The following is a 22,787-nucleotide window of genomic DNA, read 5'->3' on the forward strand; positions in this document are numbered from 1 at the left end:
TGTTGTTATCTGCTAAGAGCCACCACTCGAGCGTATTGGTTTTGCCTTTAAGCACTCCAACTCTCAGCCTATTCAGGATCCTCCAAGTAGTATAAGGGAGGTTGGATCCTTCAGCCATATCCTCCTCTAATGTTATACTTTGCTCGATGGTTTCCTTCCTCCATCTTTCACTTGATAGGTAAAGGTAAAGGTTCCCCTCACACATACGTGCTAGTCGTTCCTGACTCTAGGGGGCGGTGCTCATCTCCGTTTCTAGGCCGAAGAGCCAGTGCTGTCCAAAGACGTCTCCATGGTCATGTGGCCGGCATCTTTCCACCAAAGGTGGTCCCTATTTTTCTACTTGCATTTTTTACGTGGTTTCGAACTGCTAGGTTGGCAGAAGCTGAGACAAGTAACGGGAGCTCACCCCGTTACGCGGCGCTAGGGATTCGAACCGCCGAACTGCCAACCTTTCTGATCGACAAGCTCAGTGTTGTCCCCACCGGGTCCCCTTTTCACTTGATAGGTAGGCCCTTTAGCTCTGTTTTTATTTATGACCCTTTTTGGTTCTTTTTCTTGCTCTCTCTTCATTTGGAGAAAAATTGGCTCTCTGTTTGTGAGAGCAAACTAAATCTACATCTATTCTAATTTGATACTGATTTGGAGGGGGGGAGAGAAATCTCATCCCAAAGTTCAGAGAATTCCATTACGGCTACCTCTCGAAGCCACCAAGAGGCTAATCAAGTATCCACGTATATCAGATGAGTGGAAGAGAAAACCCTAGGATATAAACTGTGGAATGCAGATATTTAAAGGCTCAGAATTCTTTGCTCTGCACTGAACAATAAATGTTTGCATTTAAAGCTTCATTACACGAGAGTCTTCTTCCAAATGAAATGCTGAACAATGATCAAGTGTCTGGAGAGCTGTAATTTACTGCCAACTATACTGTAGGACATGGTCTCCCAACCTTCCACCGAGAGGCAATATATTCTAAAAAAATAGAGAGACACGTTAATGCTCAATATTGATATATGAAGAACCCCAAAGAATGTGTTGTGAAGGAGAGGCAAAGCAAAGGTGTGCTTCTACTCAATGGATATGTGTAGGAGATGACTAGGCTGAGCTGGAAGGAGGGGTCACACACGTCATCAGTCTCGAGTCCCTTTGCGCCCACAAGAGATCGAAGTCCAGCCCACTTTGAATTCTGTGGACACTTATCTACTGCCGATTTGCTTTCATCGTTAATAGTTCAGATTCTTGTAGAGAGTGTTAGCATGCAATAAGACTGTATTCATGTAAACCGCCTTGACTAAAACATATAAATAACGATTGCTGGAATTGGGTATGTTTAGTTTAATGAAAGGAAGGACTAGGGGTGACATGATAGCAGTTTTCCAATATCTCAGGGGCTGCCACAAAGAAGAAGGAGTCAAGCTATTCACCAAAGCACCTGAAGGCAGGACAAGAAGCAATGGATGGAAATTAATCAAGGAGAAAACCAACCTAGAATTAAGAGAAATTTCCTAATAGTTAGAACAATTAACCAGTGGAATAGCTTGCCTTCAGAAGTTGTGGCTGCTCCAACACCGGAAGTTTTTAAGAAGAGACTGGACAGCCACTTGTCTGAAATGGTATAGGGTCTCCTGCCTGAAAAGGGGTTAGACTAGAAGACCTCAAAGGTTCCTTCCAACTCTGTTATTCTGTTATTCTAACTCCCGATTTCCTGCACTTGACACTATGCTTTCCATTAAAGCTATGTCTGCCACTTTTAATGCCTCAGGGGTCAGAGCAAAAGTATTTCTAGCATCTCTCTAATCATATTTCTTCTTCTTATATCCCATGGACTGCGGTCAGGAGTCAGATTCTATTTTCTTACTGATATTCTCAAAGGGACGTCTTGGAAGACTCGGAGTTATGCCAATGTTCATAAAAATACACACTACAGTTCTTCATTATTTAAAACATAAAAGCTGTGTGGAACGCTCAACTGGAGGGAGAAAATAAGGCGGCTTGAAAAAAAACCTAAAGAGAAATCTAAAGAGCCTTGGTGGCGCAGCAGACTAAAGCACTGTTAAGTAACATCAGCTGCCTGCAATTACTGCAAGTTCAAATCTCACCAAGCTCAAGGTTGACTCAGCCTTCCATCCTTCCGAGGTAGGTAAAATGGGGACCCGGATTGTGGGGGCAATAAGCTGACTTTGTATAAAAAAGAACACCGCTTGGGGGGGGGCTGAAAGCCCTACTAAGCAGGTATATACAAAAGTATGAAGGCTATTGCTTAATGCATTGTAAGCCTCCTTGTGTCTCCGGAAAAAGGTGGCATATAAATCAAACCAATAAATAAATAAATAAAATCAAAGTATTCGTTAAAATTAGTTTAAAAGTTCGTGATTATGTAAAATGCACCATTTTAAACCATTTCTTTTTCATATGCATTCCTAGAAATGAATTAACTTGAGAATTTCTGAAAAAAAAGGATATAATTTTCCAGACAATGTCTAACTTGTTGTTGATCTCCAGGCTTTTTGCTTGCTTTCTCTCTTCTTCCAGCTGCTTTGGATTTGCATATTGTACTCTTTCACCGGGTGAGTCTGGGTAACTTTCGAAGGTGAATTTGTCGACTTGTATAGCCATGCTACAATTGAAAAGAGAAAGAATTTACTGGCTAACTTTTATGGGACGTTTTGCGGATCCCGCGGCAAAGATGCACCACCTCAGTGAAATAACAGGAAACAGCGATGAGATGCATTTCTGCTAATACAGGCAGTCCTCGACTTATGACTGCAATTGTGGTCACGTCGTTAAGCGGGTCGTCATGTGATCTGATTTTGCAATGTTTTTGATGGTGAGCCAATCTTCCCAGCACCTCCCCCTCCCCCGAGTTCTTTACTGTTGTGGCCCATCAGCTGCCAGCAAAGCTAGCTGTAGAGCTAGATGGAGGTGGAAGGAGGGCGTGGGCCGGCTTCGGAGCCTTTGGAAGGAATAGGGAATATTCCCTGTTGATAATGATATGATAAGGAAACAGCATCAGAGGCAGAGCCAGGGCCTTCCATCCTCCCCCAAGTGGAGAGGCAGCTGTCTTCGGGGCCTGAGCTGAGTGAGGGGGAGGAACAGATGGGGCCCATCCCAGATGTGCAGAGAGGAAAGGAGAGGAGAGCAAAGGAAAGCAATAAGCCGGCTCTCAGGGAAAAGCAGACGGAGACGCTAGCCAGCCCCTCCCTGGCTGGGGAATAAATAGGAGGGGTTTGGGAATAGCTGGTTGCCTGAGACAACCATTCGTTTCTACTATACAGAAAGCAATTCGGATTTCTTAGACAAACCCAGGTTTGTTGGGACTACTTACATTTGATTTTTTTGTTTGTTTATTTGTTTATCCCTGTGAATAAAAGACTTACTGCCCTGTTATCAAAAGGTTTGTTTTACTCACGAGTAAACATCTTCTCACTACTTGCGAAGGCTGGGTCAGAACACTTTACCTAGGATTCCCCACTTAATGACCCATGCATCTGGACTTATGACGGCAACCGCACATGCCAGGATTTCCATCACTAAGCAATATGGTCACGTCATGTCCTGCTTTATGACCACATCACTTAAGATACAGAAAGTTTAACAATTAGGATTGTTAAACCGAGGACTGCAGTAAAGCGAAGAAGGGAAGAAAGGTGAAAAGCACCAAGGTGGATTCCTGCAGGTGCAGTTGTGTATTACACTGTCTTTCCCCCAAAAATATATTGTGATTTGTTTTATCCAGGAGTATCGGAAATTGAAGGGTTGGATTATAGACCAATTTGTCACTCTTTATCTCTGAGGAACCAATCTAGATTTTAAAGCAATTATCTAATAATTCCGCCTGATAAAAAGTGGCACTGGGCACTTTCTCATACCGGTAGACATTTCTGTAGTATTCATAAAGGACACCTCCAACAATTTCCTAGCTTGGTATTATAAAGTTTATTGGAGAGGATTGAAAAGATCAGATAGTAATTGCCATCATCTGTCATAATCTCCAACGTGGTTGTCCGGCAGCCAAGACATTATTGCAACGCCGGTGGAAATGTGCAAGAACCTGACAAACAATCTACTTGTATGCCTTCTCAAAGTTAAGTGTCCTGCTATGCTTCTAAAAAGTTTGATGGTATTCTGATCCTGTTCCCCAAACACGATGAACCCTCTGTAGTTGAAGCAATGATTCCTTTATTAGGAGCGCCAGCAGCAAGGGTGAAATCCAGCAGGTTCTGGAGAACCAGTAGCAGAAATTTTGAATAGTTCAGAGAACCGGCAAATACCACCTCTGGCTGGCCCCAGAGTGGGGTGGGAATGGAGATTTTGTAATATCCTTCCCCCAGGAGTGGGGAGGGAATGGGGATTTTGCAGCATACTTCCCCTGCCATGCACATCAAGCCACGCCCACAGAACCGGTAGGGAAATTTTTTGAATTTCACCCCTGGCCAGCAGCCCCTGCAAAAAGTTTTTCTCTCACTGCAGGCTAACAAGTCTGTCCGGCAGGGAGATGAATAGTTGCCTGCCACATCTATTCATCTCTGCCCCCTGCCTTTCATCCCCAGAGCTAGGATGGGGCTTCGCTAGCAGCGATGGCTCTTCTGTCCCAAGGATCAGCCCATAGATTTCCACTGCTCTCCTCTCCTCTGCCTTCTGCACATCCACGCATGAGGCACTGGACCCACCTGTTCCTCTTCTTCCGAATAGAATAGAATAGAATAGAATAGAATAGAATAGAATAGAATAGAATAGAATAGAATAGAATAGAATAGAATAGAATTTTTTATTGGCCAAGTGTGATTGGACACACAAGGAATTTGCCTTGGTGCATACGCTCTCAGTGTACATAAAAGAAAAGATACGTTCGTCAAGAATCATAAGGTACAACACTTAATGATAGTTATAGGGTACAAATAAGCAATCAGGAAACAAGCCACCTCAAGATCTGGGGGCTGTTGACTCGCCATCTGAGGGCTGACGGACAGCCCAGTCTCCACCTCTGTCTCTCTCTCTGCCAGTTCCATTCCCTCTTCCCACTCAGAGCTCTCAGGTTGCCTTGAAGCTGACCCTGACTCCCACACCTCCTCATCTGATTCGGCTGCTGGAGAAGCCGGCGGCCAGCAGGCCACAACAGATGGTGTCTTTCCTCAGTCCTTCATCATACTGTCAGAGCAAATTACACATGGGCACGTAAAAGATTGATAAAAAAAATTAAGGATATGTGAGTTTTACAGAATACCTCAGGAATGTAGTCTTCCCAAGGGAGATATTCTGATCTCCATTCTTTAGGAAAATATAGGTGCTTTGAAATGTAGGCTTCTTGAAAACAAACATCGGGTATGCTTCCTACGGAAAAATGCTACCGTGTTTCTCCGAAAATAAGACCCTGTCTTATATTTTTTGAACCCCGAAATAAGCGCTTGGCCTTATTTTGGGGGAGGTCTTATTATTTTGGGGCACATGGAGCAAGATGGGGCTCCTCTTGCTGTCTTACCTGATTTCCAACTCTGTCTCCCTAACCCTAACTGGAGGAAATGGCGGGGACCGGCTACGCATGTGTTTAAATATTTTTGGGAGGGCTTACTTTCGGGGGAGGGCTTACTTTCGGGGGAGGGCTTTTTATCTGGGGAGGTCTTATTTTTGGGGAAACAGAGTAGATTATACTGATGTTAAATATACTAGTTTTAGACTATATTAGTGTACACCACCTGTATGCCATGGATCCACTGTAATCTGTACAGAATACCAAAAATCCAATCAAGGTCAGATTAGGTCATCTTCATTCTTTCTTTGTTTTTAATTCCAGATTATCTACATCCCTAACTTCTATAATTGCTAGGGAAACCTGAATACCTGGGGGAAAAAAATAACTCCTATCACCTATTTTTTACAGTCCAAAAATTTTGCAATGATACGCTGATGTTCTCAGTTAATGGATTGGCAACATGAAGAGCAATAAAAAGGTTAAGTATTAGAAGACCTGGATTTGATTCTGATCTTCCCATATCAAGATTCTTATCTCCAACTAAGAGCTCCTTGGTGGTTCTGAACTTCCATTGAATAGGCCTATTTGCACAACCTGAATCTCATTTATAGCCAGACAAGACTTCTATAAAACTTCATTCAAAAATTTTGGTAGCATGTAGTTTTTTAAGGAGAGGTACCTTTTATTAGATTTCTATTTCTGGGATCTATATCTACAGTAACTCCCTTTTTACAACCCTGTAATCCCTTAATCTGGGGTAGAGTCAGGGCAACTGGATGGAGGTGAGCATTTAGTAGCTGGATGCCCTTCCTGACACCTAAGCGAAGTTTGCAGCAGATATTTTTTTCTCAACGCCCTAGGAGACAAACATCTGCTGCTATTTAGGATTGAACTCTCAACTTTCCAAGGGAGAGGCTAGCATCTTCACCACTAGGCCACCATACCGCTCAACCTATATCTATAGTAAGGATTATAAAAGGTCATCATTCTCAAGTCAGAGACTGAGGGGCTAGATGGGATTACAGATCAGTTGTATGGGTTTAACTACCATTCTATAATTTGCAGTATACATTAGCCTGCAATGTTGCAGGCTAATTCTGCCAACTGCCAGCAATTCGATTCTGACCAGCTCAAGGTTAATTCAGCCTTCTACCTTTCGGAGGTCAGTAAAATGAGGACCCAGATTGTTGGGGGCAATAGGTTGACTCTGTAAACTGTTCTGAGTGGGCTTTAAAGCACTGTGAAGTGGTACATAAGTCTAAGCGTTATTGCTATTGTTTGGTCCATTTCATCCACAGCTCTGGCATTTTTACCCGCAAAATGACAATGAATGTTCGTGGTTATGATTACATGAATTTCTGGATCATTGTATCTCAATTAACTGTGAAGGAATCATGATCTCATCACAATGATTAAAAATTGCCTAGAGGTCTGCTTATAAAAACTGTTAGCAAAATTGTAAAACCATCAGTTATGAAATTTGCCTTCCTGTAGTGAAGATAATTTAAGTTTTATTCATTACAACCCGAAGCCAGCATTTAAGTAGGAATCAAAAGAAAAACCCTTAGTCAGAATAGACACAAATACTAGGGATATATAGCAATCCATTTTAAATCTTAAACTTTACAATGGATTTCCTGCAGAAGCTTTAATGTTGGGGGGGAAAAACATTTTAAAAATTAAAATCTGAACTAATGCTAGAAATAATAGTTGGTCCTTGATTTACAACCACAGTTGGAACTGAAACTTTGCTCCCTAACTGATGTGGTTGTTAAGTACATTGTACCTTATTTTACAACCTTTTATGCCCCGGTTGTTAAGCGAATCACGTGGTCATTAAATGAATCTGGCTTCTTCCACTAACTTTGCTTATCAGAAGGCTCCTGGGAAGGTTACAAATGGCAATCAAATAACCCTGGAATGCTGTAATTGTCATAAATACATGCCGGTTACCAAACATCCAAGTTTTTATCACATGATCCAGGGGCTTCTGTAATAGTCATAAGTGTGAGGATCAGTCATAAGTGACTTTTTTCAGCACTATCGTTAACTTCAAACAGTCGTTACATGAGTGGTTTTCAATTGAGGACAATTTATAGTTGCCCTAAAGCTTTTGCTTGATAAATTGTAATGGTTACAATTCATTTGTATTCTTGCTGATTTACATGGCTTATATCCTTTAAACCACTTTTCATCTATCAAGATATTATTTAATTAAAAAAAGGTGATGCTTTATTGTTTCAGTCACTCAGCCTCAAGCAGTCCTTGTTCCTGGTTTAAGAGTACACAAAGGAAAGATTTCGTTTATTCTGCTGCCGATTAATTTTGTACTGATTTACTTGTGTGTATTATTCCTGTTGCTCCAGCACTAATAATAATGGTGTTTCACAAGTCTGCCAAAGTGTAAAACCTGGAATTTTGTAATATATATCAGTAATATATCATCATTTCTTTTTTTAAAGGAGCCCTAGAATTGATTGGGTCGGTCACTTTACTAAAAAGAGTGCGATCACAATACTGTATTATTTGTTTGTTTGTTTTTTTAATTTGATTTATATGCCGCCCTTCTCCGGAGACTCAGGGCGGCTTACAATGCGTTAAGCAATAGCCTTCATACTTTTGTATATTTATACAAAGTCAGCTTATTGCCCCCACAATCTGGGTCCTCATTTTACCTACCTTAGAAAGGATGGAAGGCTGAGTCAACCTTGAGCCTGGCAAGATTCGAACTTGCAGTAATTGCAGGCAGCTGATGTTAATAACAGTGATTTAGTCTGCCGCGCCACCAGGGCTCTTCTTGTTTGATCATGAAGACCTACATACTACTCATATACTACTCTACTCATACTATAGTACTCATATATACTATACTACTTATATATCTGAAGATTCTGTTTCAATTATTGGATAATGAGCTGCCATATTCAGTGATCTACTGAATTAGCTAGAGAGTAGCAGGCTCCTCTTAGCTGCTTTAGAGCTTTCAGTAATATTTCTCACTCTGTTATCAGTGACATCCTTCCAATCTATCTACTTGTAATTTGGTTCTGGAAACATGGTACAGGACATTTCTAGCCTGCCCAGCCCCGGAACTACTTTAAGGATACAAGTGGCATCATAAGTGTAACCTTTCTATTTAAGAGTACCTGTGGTGGGTTTGCCCCGGTTCAGGCGAACTGGGAGCGGCTGGAGCAGGAGGCTCCGCCCACCCGCCCGGACGTCATCACGGACGCTCTGCTCATTTATTTATTTATTTGTCAAGCATATATAAGATAATAGGTAAAAGTATAAACATAATTTGAATACATGAAAAGAGTAAGTAAAAAGGAATATTAGGACAGGGACACTGGTGCACTTATGCACGCCCCTTACAGACCTCTTAGGAATGGGGTGAGGTCAACAGCAGACAGTTGAAGGTTAAAGTTTTGGGGGTTTGGGGAAGAAACTACAGAGTCAGAGAGTGCATTCCAGGCATTGACCACTCTGTTACTGAAGTCATATTTTCTGCAATCGAGTTTGGAACATTTTACCTTGAGTTTGTATCTATTATTTGTTCGTGTATTGTTGTGGTTGAAGCTGAAGTAGTCATTGACAGAAAGGACATTGTGGCAGATAATTTTATGTACTATGCTTAGGTCAGACGGAAGTTGGCATGGTTCTAAGTTTTCTAAGCCCAAAATTTCAAGTCTGGTGGCATAAGGTCTGGTGGTATTTTATTGCGGTTAGAGGAATGAAGGACTCTTCTTGTAAAATATCTCTGGACTCTCTCGATTGTATTTATGTCCGATGTGCAGTGCGAGTTCCAGACAGATGAGCTGTATTTGAGAATTGGTCTAGCAAATGTTTTGTATGCTCTAGTTAGTAGTACAATATTACCAGAGAAGAAGCTACGCAAGATTAGATTTACAACTCTTAATGCCTTTTTGGTAATGTTGTTAAAGTGGGCTCAGGCACTTAGATCTTTAGAAATGAGTACTCCAAGGTCCTTGATAGAGTGAGGGTCATCTACAAGGTCATGTCCACTTAATTTGTATTTTATGTTTTGATTTTTTTTGCCAATGTGCAAGACAGAGCATTTGTTGGTTGAGGTTTGAAGTTGCCACTTGTTAGACCAATCTGATGCGCAGAAGGTGAGCGGAAGTGCCGTGCTCACAGTTCCGAACTGGTAGCAAAGGTAAGTGAAACCCACTACTGAAGTGTACCCTTTCTATAAGTGTAACTTTTACATAAGAGCCGTGGTGAGGCAGTGGTTAGAATGCAGTACTGCAGGCTACTTCTGCCGACTGCTGGCTGACTGCAATTTGGCAGTTTGAATCTCACCAGGCTCAAGGTTGACTCAGCCTTCCATCCTTCCGAGGTTGGTAAAATGAGGACCCAGATTGTTGGGGGAAATATGCTAATCCTGTAAACCGCTTAGAGGGGGGTGTAAAACACTTTGAAGCGGTATATAAGTCTAAGTGCTACAGCTATTGCTATTATTTGATTTCTCTATAAAAGATGAACCAGGCTCACTTTACAGCTTTATCTTCAGCACAAGGGACACCTCTACTACTCTGCACAAATTTGAATTAAAAGCTAGTCATCCAAGTTAAAAGTCTGTCTCTTCCGTCCTTCCGATTGTTGGGAAGAGACTGAAGAATAAACTGCCAAAAAATTCAATATGATTAATCAGAATGCACGTTATTAGTGATATGGAAATTTTCTATAGTAGGGCACCATTTTTGCACAGTCAAAGGATATTGAAGAGTTAGAGATTGAAAATTACACAAAGACATATTACAATCAACAACATCAAGGCCAAAACCAACATTTAAGGAATTCTGAGGTCACAAAGAACTCCTCATCAAGATCTTGTTGTGGACAATCTCTGTTGCACACAACCACAGCCACTGTTGAGACCAACGACGGAGATCATTAGACCAGCAATTTAAAATAAAACGGTCACTATCATAATAGCTTTATATAACCAATGGTGCAATTCAATTTGGAATGATCTTTATTGTTCTGAGGCCAGGACCTCAAAAAAAGGTCATAATCAAACTGGAAATGGTTCATTGAACTAGTCATCTATTCATCCTTGCTGCAACATTTGTTTGAAATTTTTTGTACGAAGAGGATGTAAAATGAATAAGATCGCTGAACCAGACTCCATGAAGCTCATCTTTTCCTAATGCGCTTCTAATTCTTCTACCTCCTTTATTCATGCTTTTATCATTTCTGCTGTTGTTAAAGCATTTCAATTTGTTCACATTTTGCATGTTTTTCTGTATTAGATATCCACGTGACTACTTGTGTTTTATTTGGTTGTTTCAAATATTTTTCCAAAATTTGGAATTTACTTTCACCATGCCATATTTCAGTGTACGTATGTACCGTCATATGAAAAAGTAAGCACACTCTCTTTGAGTTCTATGGTTGACCTTATTAGGACATAGTACAAATCATATGGTCCTTAGCAATTCTTAAAAGTAGGTAAATATAACCTCAGATCAATCAGAATAGAGTTGGAAGAGACCTTGGAGGTCTTCTAGTCCAACCCCCTGCTCAAGCAGAACCTACCTGTGGGTAGGGTAGGGTAGGGTAGGGTAGGGTAGGGTAGGGTAGGGAAGGGACCTATCAGTGATACCATGTGATTTCATATACAGAGTCCCTCAATTGGGTAGGGTAATCAACTATAACATCAACTCTCTCGCACTCACTAATCAGAAACAAAATCTGTTTAGTAAAAACAACAGCATTATTTAAAATTTACCGTTTACTGCTGATCTATCGTTTTTCGCTATATTTAACAGGTGGAATATTAACACAGCTTAAAAATAGTAGCTTCTATGGGAAAGCTTCCCAATTAGTAGCATTTGCCACAATAACCTTTCTCAGAATAAATGCTATGTGTAAAACTGATAGAGTTACTATAGCAACTAAAGGCAATTTCAAGTCACCATTAATGAGAAATGCAGTATTTGTGTCACAGAAGAAATTGGATGATGTTGTTAGCTGCCACTATTTAAAGAACGTGATACTTTTGTTCTATTCCAAGAAGCAGCACAGAGTAAAGGAGCTAGGAAAGACTGTTTAACATCTTTATAACAATCACACTGGATGATCCCAAAGAGAATGACATTAGGTCCTTAAGTTAAAGATGAGAAAATTTTCAATTTCCAGCTGTATCTTGAGTTGGTCTGTAGCCTGTCTGTCACATGTGCACATATAATAGATCTAGGAGTAAGCAATCCCAGTGAGAGTGATTGCTAGGGCTAGCAATCCGACACACAAACACAATATTTCAGGAGTCCTTACCCTCTGGCCTATACCCATCCCTCCAAAAAATTGTCTGTGTGTATGTGTGTGTGTGAAATATATTTACAATTAGAGAATTTTTCAATTGTCTCTGAAAATAGCAGGTAGCTTGCTATCAAGTATGACAAGAGAGAATAATGCTCCATTTTCAAAATTCATCCGATGGCACTTTTCAATAACAATCCTGTGTACTCTATTAAAAAAAAAAAAGGACAGGTAGTCCTTGACTTACAACCATTCCTTTAGTGACAGTTTGAAGTTAGAACGGCACTGAAAAAAAATGACTTATTATCATTTTTTCACACTTATGACCATTGCAGCATCCCCATGGTCACGTGATAAAAATTTTGGATGCTTGGCAACTAGATCATATTTACGACGGTTGCACTGTCCTTGGATCACTTTTGCCATCTTCTGATAAGCCAAGTCAATGGGGAAGCCAGTGTCAGCTTTGGAAGCCCTATTAGCACCAGAAGCTTCCACGCTGCCAACTCCATGCACCTGGGAAAGTGGGAGTGGGGGGGATTTAGGAGAGTGAATGTAGTTAGACATAATAGCATTCTTCCCTTCGGTCAAGGTCATGGTGTTAATGCATCCAGAGGAGGAGTGGTTGGAGGGATGGCTGTAGTTGGGACGGATGATGATTGGACCATGTGACAGACTGATGGGTGAAGGGGCTGGGTTTGGGGTGTTGATTTACTGAAGGAAAACCCGCAACCCTCAGATTCGGGTTTTCCCCGATGTGCCAGTATACCTACTCTAATAAAATGGAAATTTGAGAAATGCCTGCCTCAGAGTTTTTACTTGGAGTTGGGGACTTTCTGGAACGCTGACAGCCAGATTCATTTAACAATTGTATTACTACCATGTTTCCCCGAAAATAGTACTGGGTCTTATATTAATTTTTGCTCCAAAAGACCCATTAGGTCTTATTTTCGGGGAAATGCAGCTGTCAGGGCTCCGACGAATGTCCTAATTAACTGTACTAAAGCAGTACTAAATCTGTCTGTCTAGCTGGCAACTGGGGCTTATTTTTGAGGTAGGGCTAATATTATGAGCATCCAGAAAAATCATGCTAGGGCTTATTTTTCGGTCGGGTGTTATTTTCGGGAAACACAGTAGTTAACAACTCTAATGATTCACTTAACATCTGTGGCAAGAAAGGTGATAAAATGGGGAAAAATTCACTGAACAACTGTCTTGCTTAACAACAGGAATTTTGGGCTCAATTGTGACCGTGAGTGTACTCTAGGAAAACAACTGATGCCAAGACATTTTAGTTTTCAAATGTTTACATGGATCAGTTTCCTATTTCTTTTCTGGCTTATTGTTTAGGGGAGTTCATTATTTTCCGCGAATGCACATGGGAGGTAAATTGGAAAAGCTGCCACTGCAACTGTATTCCATAGCCAGAACTTCACTTCCCAAGCTTCAGCTAATACTTTCAGAGGAGGTTTGTGACTCTATTAATGCCAAAAGGGTTATACAAATGATAATAAATGAATACCCGACATGTTCTGCTGGCTGTCAAGCATTTCAATTTCGAGACAAATGAAAAGAAAATCTCCATTAATGCGGAAGGGAGAATTAGGCACTTGGAAATTTGAAAATTGCGGGTTTCCTCAAGGAAACAATAATAAAATAACAACTTTTTGCTTTCTTTGATGTCCAGAGGCTGATTATACAGATCAGCCTAAATTTTCTATAGCCAGCACATTCTTCGGTTGCCAAAGAAACTATTTTAAAATGCAAACGAAAGAGCGGCATTTCATGATATGCTTCACCTCTTTTCCTACTTTTAATGACCTTTAATTATATACTTTGCCTATTTTCTTCCTGTCCCATTCCTCCTTTTATTGCTCACCTGCTTTTGCAGTAAAAATACTCTTTTTATTGTGAGAAAGGGAAGAGGCGAGTCCGTCAGGTTGCCACCAAACTAAAATTAAATCACTGGATTTTTAAAAGGAAAATAAGTCACTAAAGTGGTTGTTGAATACGAATTGTTATCAATTTGTCACTGTCACTGTTACAAGATAATCCAGACTATCCTAAAATGACATTTGTTTCTTCTGGGGAGAACTCTAGGATATCATGAGCTCTGGCAACGCAGTGATTAGAATGCAGTATTGCAGGCTGATTCTGCCCACTGCCAGGAATTCGATCCTGACGGGCTCAAGATTGACTCAGTCTTCCATCCTTCAGAGGTCAGTAAAATGAGGATCCAGATGGTTGTGGGCAAGAGGCTGACTCTGTAAACCGCTTAGAGGGGGCTGTAAAGCACTGTGAAGCGGTATATAAATCTTAAGTGCTATTGCTTTAACATAACTCTGTTAAGCTCAACTGTACTGTTTAGTTAACTGCAATATCACATGACATTTATATATTTATTTATATTTCACTCTTATTGTTTTTACAAATAAGTCAAGGTGGCAAACCTATCGAACATTTCTTCCTCCTCCGATTTTCCCCACAACAACAACCTTGTGAGGTGGGTTGGGCTGAGAGAGAGAGAGTGATTGGCCCAAGGTCACCCAACTGGCTTTCATGGCTAAGGCAAGACTTGAACTTAAGGTTTCCTGTTTTCCAGTCTGGCACTTTAACCACTAGACCAAGCTGTCTCTTACTGTTCTTATATAATTTTCTTTTCTTTTTTTATTTCTGGTTTTTCTCTAAAGTCATCCTCCATATATTGTCATCAGCAATATTCACACCAAACTTATGAAGATAGGTATTCCCCCTATTGAAGCCCTTATGCTTGGCCCAGATGCAGCCAAATCACTGATATTCCAGCGATTGGATGATATTGAAAGACAACAGAATCTGGCATTTGGTGCAGGAGTATGTTCTCCGTTTTCTCTTGGTATTACTCCCCAAACGCACCCCCCTAAATATCTCTGTGCGCTATCCTTTGTCAAATACAGATTGGCGTTTCTAAAGGCACGTTTTAATGTGATCCCCTCGAATGTCCTAGAAAGCAGGTGCTCAGGGGGTGTGAAATCCACCCACTGTCCATGTGACGGCTGATCTCCGGAATCGTTGGCTCACATCGTATTTATATGCCCCCATTATCGGGAGGTAAGGTCAGAACTTATTTCTCCCATTTGCCAAAGATTTCCTGGAACATCTGAAAATCTTAGCCTTCGCTTCTTACTCCAAGATACTGATTCTAAGATTACATTAAAGGTAGCAAAATTTTTTGCTGCAGTCTTGGGATGTAAGAGCCGGGGGAAGGGACGGGCTGGACCCATTGACTGAGGTCAGCCTCACTGATCGTCAGCGGTTGAGCTAGCTGGTGGTTGTATAAAGTGCCGATGTGTGGATTTTATGCAAGTTGCAATATAGTATTTTCTACCTATGTATAATTTTAATCGACCATAGTCCATATAGATTGGAGCTAAAAAAATTTATAACACATGAACTATGAGCTTGACGGAGTGGTTTTCTACCACTGATCTTGTTGTCGTTTTGCACTTCAGTCTGGTCATGTGCCAGCTACGTGCCTTGGATGTTTTGGTTTTTTGGTCTATGACCGCAATAAAGTGTGCTGCTATTGGATATTGCTATTGGATATGGATATTGTCATCCAAGGGGGGCGGGGATGCAAAAATCTTACGGAAACAAAAATCAATTCAACAAAATAAACTTTTCAAATTAAAATACCTTCTTCGGTATAAGTCTGGAGATACTATGAACTGATGTATCTTGAAAAAGAGGAGAACCCAGTGAAAAAAGGAAGTCTGAACTTACCGCTGGCATTCTCCAGCATGCAACACTAAATCTTCATTGTTCTTTGCGCTGATCATGAGTTCATGTTCCGTTGAATTGAACACATCAAGGAGCAAATGGCATTGGCGAGTACTATTTGGAAAATTAAAATAAATGTCCCATCAAACATATGGTAGCAACAATTATGATCAAACGTACTGCACACTTTCATACAACCTATAGACAACCTATAAAATACAGAGTTCTTGCACTATTGCACAGTTTCATCACTGAATGAGACTGTGGTTATCTAAAAAAAAAACATTTTTCCCTAATAATTTACCTATAAAGGGGGAAAGGTTGCTACAACTATGATGTTGAGAGCAGATTACTCATATTTTTCGGAATATAAAACGTTCTGGAGTATAACACGCACCTTAGTTTTTGGGGAGGAAAATAAGAAAAAAAAATTCTGCCTCTGCCTATCAGCATCCATCAGTATTCATCTGGCTACCGTCCTGTCAGTGTGTGAGACAGTTGAGGGATGCTGTGTGAGCAACAAGGAAGGAGACAGCAAGGAGCCTGGGCGTGGCTTAGCTCTGCAGCTCTGAGTCTGTGCTGAGCTCTAAATTAGTCTGCTGCTCAAAACTGAAACTGAAACTCCTCTCCTCTGCCTGTGTTTTGCTTGTATTTATTACCACATTGGAAAACCTGCTTTTGGATTGTATATTTACTTCATGTGTTATATTATATATAAAGAGAAGTTATTGAATCCTGCTTGTGTGTGCTTTCTGGATGTCATTGCTGCTGCAAACTCTGAGTCCTTGCAGGAAATAGCAAACAGCCAGGTCAGCTTCAGCACATTATTGCAGCCTGATTCAGCACGAGCAGCTGATTGGTGGATGAATCAGCCTCCTGGAATAACCCCAATCAGCTGTTCCAGGCTGCAGGGATTGCCACAGACCATTGCAGCCTCCGTGCCTCGCATTTTTGGCTACATTCGGTATATAAGACGCACCCAAAATTTCACCCTCTTTTAGGGGGGCAAAAAGTACGTCTTATACTCTGAAAAATATGGTAGGTTTTCTAACTTTCCTTTCTGTGAGATGGGAGTCTCACTTAAGCTCAATGTTAAACCCTTGGAGACAATGAGATTACTTACTAGGCTACTTAAAAGTATTTTCCCTCATACTGCATATTAATTATTGTGGCAAGCATACGTTCATTTGATCCCAAACCAAATTTCAACTTATCCTCTACACCAGTGGGTCTCAACCTTCCTAATGCCGCGACCCTTTAATACAGTTCCTCATGTTGTGGTGACCCCCAACCATAAAATTATTCCTAAAACCATTGAAAATATGTGTTTTTGGATGGTCTTAGGCAACCCCTGTGAAAGGGTCGTTCGACCCCCAAAGGGGTCCCGACCCACAGGTTGAGAACCACTGCTCTACACAAATGCTTGTGGCATCCTGGCCAAATGTACCAGAACTACACCAGTCCTGTCCCAATATAGAGCAGGGAATACTGCACACAGCACAACTGTGCCAAGGAGCTGATATGAAGAACTGCAACCTAACAGGAGTTGATTATACCATTGTTCACCTTCAGTAAAGAAATACTTTTCTCAATAGATGCAACTTACCTTGTTGCGGGCAAGGTACTGACACGTGTGAAGAATACAGATGGTTCAACTTCCACATGAAGTCCCAGGGACAAGTTCCTATAATATCCCTCAATATGTCCAGGACCTCCTGAGTATCTGAAATTCAAGATGGCTTCCAGCGTCTAAAAATAGAACAGTTAAAATATTAAATCTATTTATTTCCGCCATGGTGCTATTTATTTATAAATTGTTCAGATAGCTTCAAATGCTTAACCCAAACATGTTAAGTGTCTAATTACCTGTGTAACATGATACACACATCATCAAATGCACAAGTTCAACATTAAATGTATACTATACAATCTATGGAGACAACCAGGCTGAGCCCGAGGGCGGGGTCAAACACATCATCAGTCTTGAGTTCCTTCCCGTCCACAAGAGATCTAAAATCCAGCCCACCTTGACTTCCATTAATTGTTATCTACTGCCCATTTGTTTGGCTGTTAGTAGTTCAGATTCTTGTAGAGAGTTTAAACTTCGGAGTTAAAGCAACTTCTGACTTCCTGCTGGCTTGATTATAGCTGATAATCTTTTGGATGTATTCTGTATGTTACTCCATTTGAGGTACCTTGGTTCAAAAACTGTTTCCCTATAGTGCGCTGTTTCGGTCCAATTAAAGGTTACAGACACAAAGGTTTTAGTAAGATACAGATTTGTTTGTTAAAATTTGACACCCATCTCACGGTGACTAATGTGGGCGGTTTACAAGCATAAAATGGATTTTCAAATGTAAGCATGACAATAGCAAAGGACTAAAACAAGAATAATAAACAATGGAAGTACAATAGTATGAAATTAAAAAGATGGGCGGAGGGGGACCAGAAAGTGCAGAGGGGAGTCAGCAAGTTAGTCTAGCAACCACCTCCAGCGATATGCTCCTCTATTGGGTCCCCAGGCCAACTGGCACAGCCAGATCTTTAGGCCTTTGCAGAAGGGTAGGAGAGTGGGGACAAACCACATCCCGAGGGGGGGGGAGACAGGATGTTCCAGAGGGCACACAGATACGAACGTAAGCTAATCAAATGAATTCCAATCAGTGCAAACCTGCATACGTCCACAGGGAGATATAGTTAATTAATTATTTTTAGTTTAGATTCATTTCAGGTAGTTTCTCTGGCTGGTCAAATATGAATTCACAGAGCTTTAAAAAGTCACAATATACTGCAACAAAGTGCATTTGCAATCATCACCTCCATTATTTGCAATGGGACAAAAGCTGAATTTATTTAATTCTCAGAAAGGATTGACCATTTCTCTGCACCCCTATGGAGAAAGTACAGAAACCTGAAAAAGTTGGAGCTTCAATCCTACCCTTTGTCCTTAATAGTTTTACAAGTTATGTATTAATACACAGTAGTTTGTCGTGGAAGCGACTGCCTGCAAAGGCTCCTGGATTGGGGCTGAAAGGTGAAAGCAGAAGCCGTATGCTCCGTCCTATATTTGGGTAGACCAGGTTGCCCCGATAGACTGGTCTTACCAGAAAAACACTTAATCTCCCCCCTGGTACAGCTGACAAAGTGAGGAGAGCCTGTGACCTAGAGGTTAATACATCTGCCTAATATGCAAGAGGCCTGGGTTCGAATCCCAGAAGGGTATGGCTATCTGATTAGAGTTAAACAGCTTGAAATAGCTATACTAGTCTCCCTTTATTTCTTTGTCGGTAAAATTTAAATTTAACATGTATTAATACAAGTGCTGTATTAATACAGTAACTGTCAGAGCACATTGCCATTTTTGAGGAGGAGAGCCTATGGCTTCACTGGATATAACTTAATTCTTTTTGCCTTTTGGATACTTGGCGATGGACAGAAAGTTTAGTTCGAGACAATAATAAAAATATTAGTAAATGAAAACATCCAATGTATTTGAATAATAAATCTTCAAGCTAAGCTCACGTCTATCCATGTACTTTTCTTGGTATTATTCATATGGAAGACTGCCAAATTAAGAAAGATTTTTTAAAAATAACAGTTCCAGATCATTTATTTAAAGCAAATTTGCCATGAAGCTAATCTGTTACTTGTGACAGTGACAATTGTGTCCAATTTTGTAAAACAGGCAAAAACACTTGTCTGATCTGTTGTTTTGGAGTCTAAGACTTAAAGTCAAAGTATATATGATGTCAGTCGATTGTTTAAATCCGCCGCAACATTTACATTCTATTTCATAAAAGTCCCAAGCAGGAACATTTTCCCTGTCCAAAGCTGTTTTCTGCTGAGACTCATCTTCTATCTGGAAAATATTTCCTATCGCAGAGGTGCTGTCTCCTATAAATAACTGTCAGAGGTTAAAAGAAGCCAAGGGAAAAACATTTTCAGAAGTAAAACCGGTCTAATCTGCAGCAGAAATAGACGCTAAAGTGAAACGAAACCACTTTTCTAGCTTTTAACTAGATGATGAGACAATCAATGTTCTCCGTTAAACTCAAGTGGGAAAAGTATACAAATTGAAGGTGCTTTGATTCTCAGTCATCCAGGTCATGGTTGTCCCAAAGGTGCTTTTTTTCAAGCGGCAACTGGACTTTCTGGTTTTTTCCTTGAAGATGTTTCGCTTCTTCAGCTCTGACTGGATGGTGGGGAATGGAAGGATTTATACTTCTTGCAGACAGCTGGTCATTTGCATTTTTTTAGAGAGTCGTTGAGGTCACCTGGAGGTTTATCTGTCTCATCAGGGTCACCTGAGTTGTGCAAATAGGTGTGGAGCCTTCTTGAACTGCTGAAGGGACTGTGTTGTAGACTGGAGATGGATGATGTTGTATCCCTCCCCCTCTGTTGAGAGAGGGCTGTTCAATTTTGACATAGATTTGATGACATAGGTAAATCTCCAGATGGCCTCAATGACTCTCTGAAATGATACAAATGACCAGCTTTGTCTGCAAGGAGTATATATCCTTCCATTACCCACCATCCAGTCAAAGCTGAAGAAGCTTCTTGGATGAGAAGCAAAACATCTTCAAAGAAAAACCAGAAAGTCCAGTTGCCGCTTGAAAAAAGCACCTTTGGGACAACCATGACCTGGATGACTGAGAATCTTCGCAGACACAAATTGAAGGACATCATTCTAAACGCATCCTCATGTAAAGTTAGGAACCAACAAATGAATTGAGTATGGTGACAATTACCCAAAGAAAAGCAATCCAGGGAATCTTCAACCTACAATCATTCATTTAGTGACCACTCAAAGTTACAATGGCACTATTTATTTATTTAGCATATGGTTGGTCACACACAGTATTAAAACACTTCATTTTTATAGGTTAAAAATAATTAAAATAATAAAAAAGCAGTAAGAAAACCTAAGAGGAAAACAGAAATAACATTTCAAAGTTTAATGTCGAGTTTGGAGATGGCACTAACAATGGCACTGAAAAAAAACTGATTTATAATCAGTTCTTCCACTTACGTCCCTTTGCAGCAACCTCAAGGTCATGCGATCAACATTCAGCTGCTCATTAAAAGACCTGTACTTATGACGGTACAGTGTTCTGGGATCACGTGATCTCCACTGTAATCTTCCGAACCAACTTTCGACAAGCGAAGTCGACAGGGGAAGCCAAATTCACTGAACAACTGCACTGATTCTCTTAAGAACCAGAGCAAAAGAAGGTCATATGACAGGGCACCTTTAACGACCGCCTTCCTCAGCAACAGAAATTCTGGCCTCGATTGTGGTCCTAGGTTGACTTCCTGTACTTAACGAATTCATTTTCCCTTTAGTCAGCTAGTAAGTGATATTCACTCTGAAATACATCAAGAAAAATGCACAACAAGGACGAGAAAGAATCCCCAAATATATGGGGACCCAGATGAAATCCACCTTCCCTCAGCTGGATTTTCCTGTAATCTGAATATTGGGTGAAAGGAGCTTTGGATTCTAAAACCCAAATAAAATAAAATATTGGATGGGATTTTTTTTTTTAGAATGCCATTTTTTAATTAATTTAATTTATACATTGTTGAAAGCCAGCCAAAACTTGTGGAATTGAGAATATAAATTATGTACTGTATTGTAAATATTAATTAGTTAATTACATTTGACTTCAGATGCTTTGATTACAATTATTGTCATCACTTCCTGCCTTCCAGATGTCTAATTACATTTTTATAATTACTGACTTTGGATCATATTGGTTGAGGATGATGGAATTCTTAAAAAATACAAGGCTGAAGAAAATTGCCTTCTCCATCAATATATCTCCAAGGCATCACTGGTGTAGTGGTGAAGGTGCTGGCCTAAAAACCAGGAGACGGTGAGTTCCAGTCCTGCCTTAGGCATAAAAATTAGCTGAGGGACCTTGGGCCAGTCACTCTCTCTCTCAACCCAACCCACCTCAACTGGCTGTTGTTATGGGAAAGGGAACAGGATGAGGAAGGAACATTATGTATGTTCACTGCCTTGAGTTGACACACATACATGCCAAATACACAAACACACACACCATCATCATCATCATCATCATCACCATCACCATCATGATCTTTTAATGAGCCAATAATCCCTTGCAGGGTGGACTCTGGGCAACCGAATGGGGCTAGCAGTGTTTTAATGGCCGGATGCCCTTCCTGTCACCAATGTGGAGTTTTGTTCAGATAAATTCTCAGTGTGCCCAGAGAGAGAAATATCTACCTCTACCTAGGATCGAACCCACAGCCTCCTGATAGTGAGGTGAGAGTTCCACCTCTAGGTCACCGCACCATTCCTACACAAACACACACGGTTTAGATAAAGAGGGTTTTTTTTTTTTTTTTGCTTTAATTTATATGCCACCCTTCTCCGGAGACTCAGGGTGGCTTACAATGCGTTAAGCAATAGCCTTCATCCTTTTGTATATTTTTACAAAGTCAGCTTATTGCCCCGACAAACTGGGTCCTCATTTCACCTACCTTTGAAAGGATGGAAGGCTGAGTCAACCTTGAGCCTGGTGAGATTCGAACTTGCAGTAATTGCAAGCAGCAGATGTTAATAACAGTGCTTCAGTCCACTGTACTACAGGCTCTTTGCGGTGGTGGTGGTGAAGAAGGAGGAGGAGGAGGAGGATGACGACTGCGGAGTACATGGTGCTCTCTGAACTTGGTGGCTTTCTTGCAGACATTTCATTACCCAACTAGGTAACATTATCAGTGTTAAAAGATAGTGAAGGTTTGTAGAGAGGAGGAGGAGGGGGAGGAGGATAGGTAGCTGAACATCATACATCATGCTTTATCTTTAACACCATCAAAAACAACAGCTGCCTATTCCAGGTCTTTGGGAAGGATTTAACAGGTGAATAAAAAACGCCAAATAAAGACTAAACCTTTGACTGACCAGCCATCATAGCACTAATGTAGAAATCCACTGGACTCCATTCAGTGCTCACAACCTCAAAGCACTTAACCTGCCCTTCCCCACTGTCTCGCATAAAACTGGCATTCTGGCGTGTTGATGGCTTTGTTTGGTTTTTCACATGAATTACTTCAGTTCCCACCCCCCGCAAATCTTGAAATTAAAAATGTCATAAAAATGGAACACGATATTCGTGAAAAGGGGGTTAGAGGGTTTTTTGAGAAAGAAAGTTTGGATCCGAGGGGGGGAGGGCGGGGAACAGCTGCATTTTTCTACAGCTCTTCCTATTGTCAAGACCTCAAGGAGTAATGGTTACCTGCAGTGAGG

The 22,787-nt window shown here is 40.7% G+C and overlaps 1 protein-coding gene across 5 annotated transcripts in view; it reads right to left on the minus strand.

The window, feature by feature from the left end:
- Nucleotides 1-22,787, minus strand: part of TRAPPC9 (trafficking protein particle complex subunit 9) — a 330,633-nt gene that overhangs the window by 223,879 nt on the left and 83,967 nt on the right. For all 5 annotated transcript variants that reach the window (XM_034436032.3, XM_034436031.3, XM_034436033.3 and 2 more), the window contains 3 exons: nucleotides 17,118-17,260; nucleotides 15,515-15,625; nucleotides 2,464-2,617 (listed from right to left, as the gene is read on the minus strand). In XM_034436032.3, the coding sequence (XP_034291923.1) occupies nucleotides 2,464-2,617; nucleotides 15,515-15,625; nucleotides 17,118-17,260 (408 nt within the window). The remainder of the gene's footprint in view (nucleotides 1-2,463; nucleotides 2,618-15,514; nucleotides 15,626-17,117; nucleotides 17,261-22,787) is intronic.

Source organism: Pantherophis guttatus, chromosome 3, assembly GCF_059756535.1.
Source record: "Pantherophis guttatus breed Tessera chromosome 3, ASM5975653v1, whole genome shotgun sequence".
In the NCBI taxonomy this organism is placed as follows: Eukaryota; Metazoa; Chordata; class Lepidosauria; order Squamata; family Colubridae; genus Pantherophis; species Pantherophis guttatus.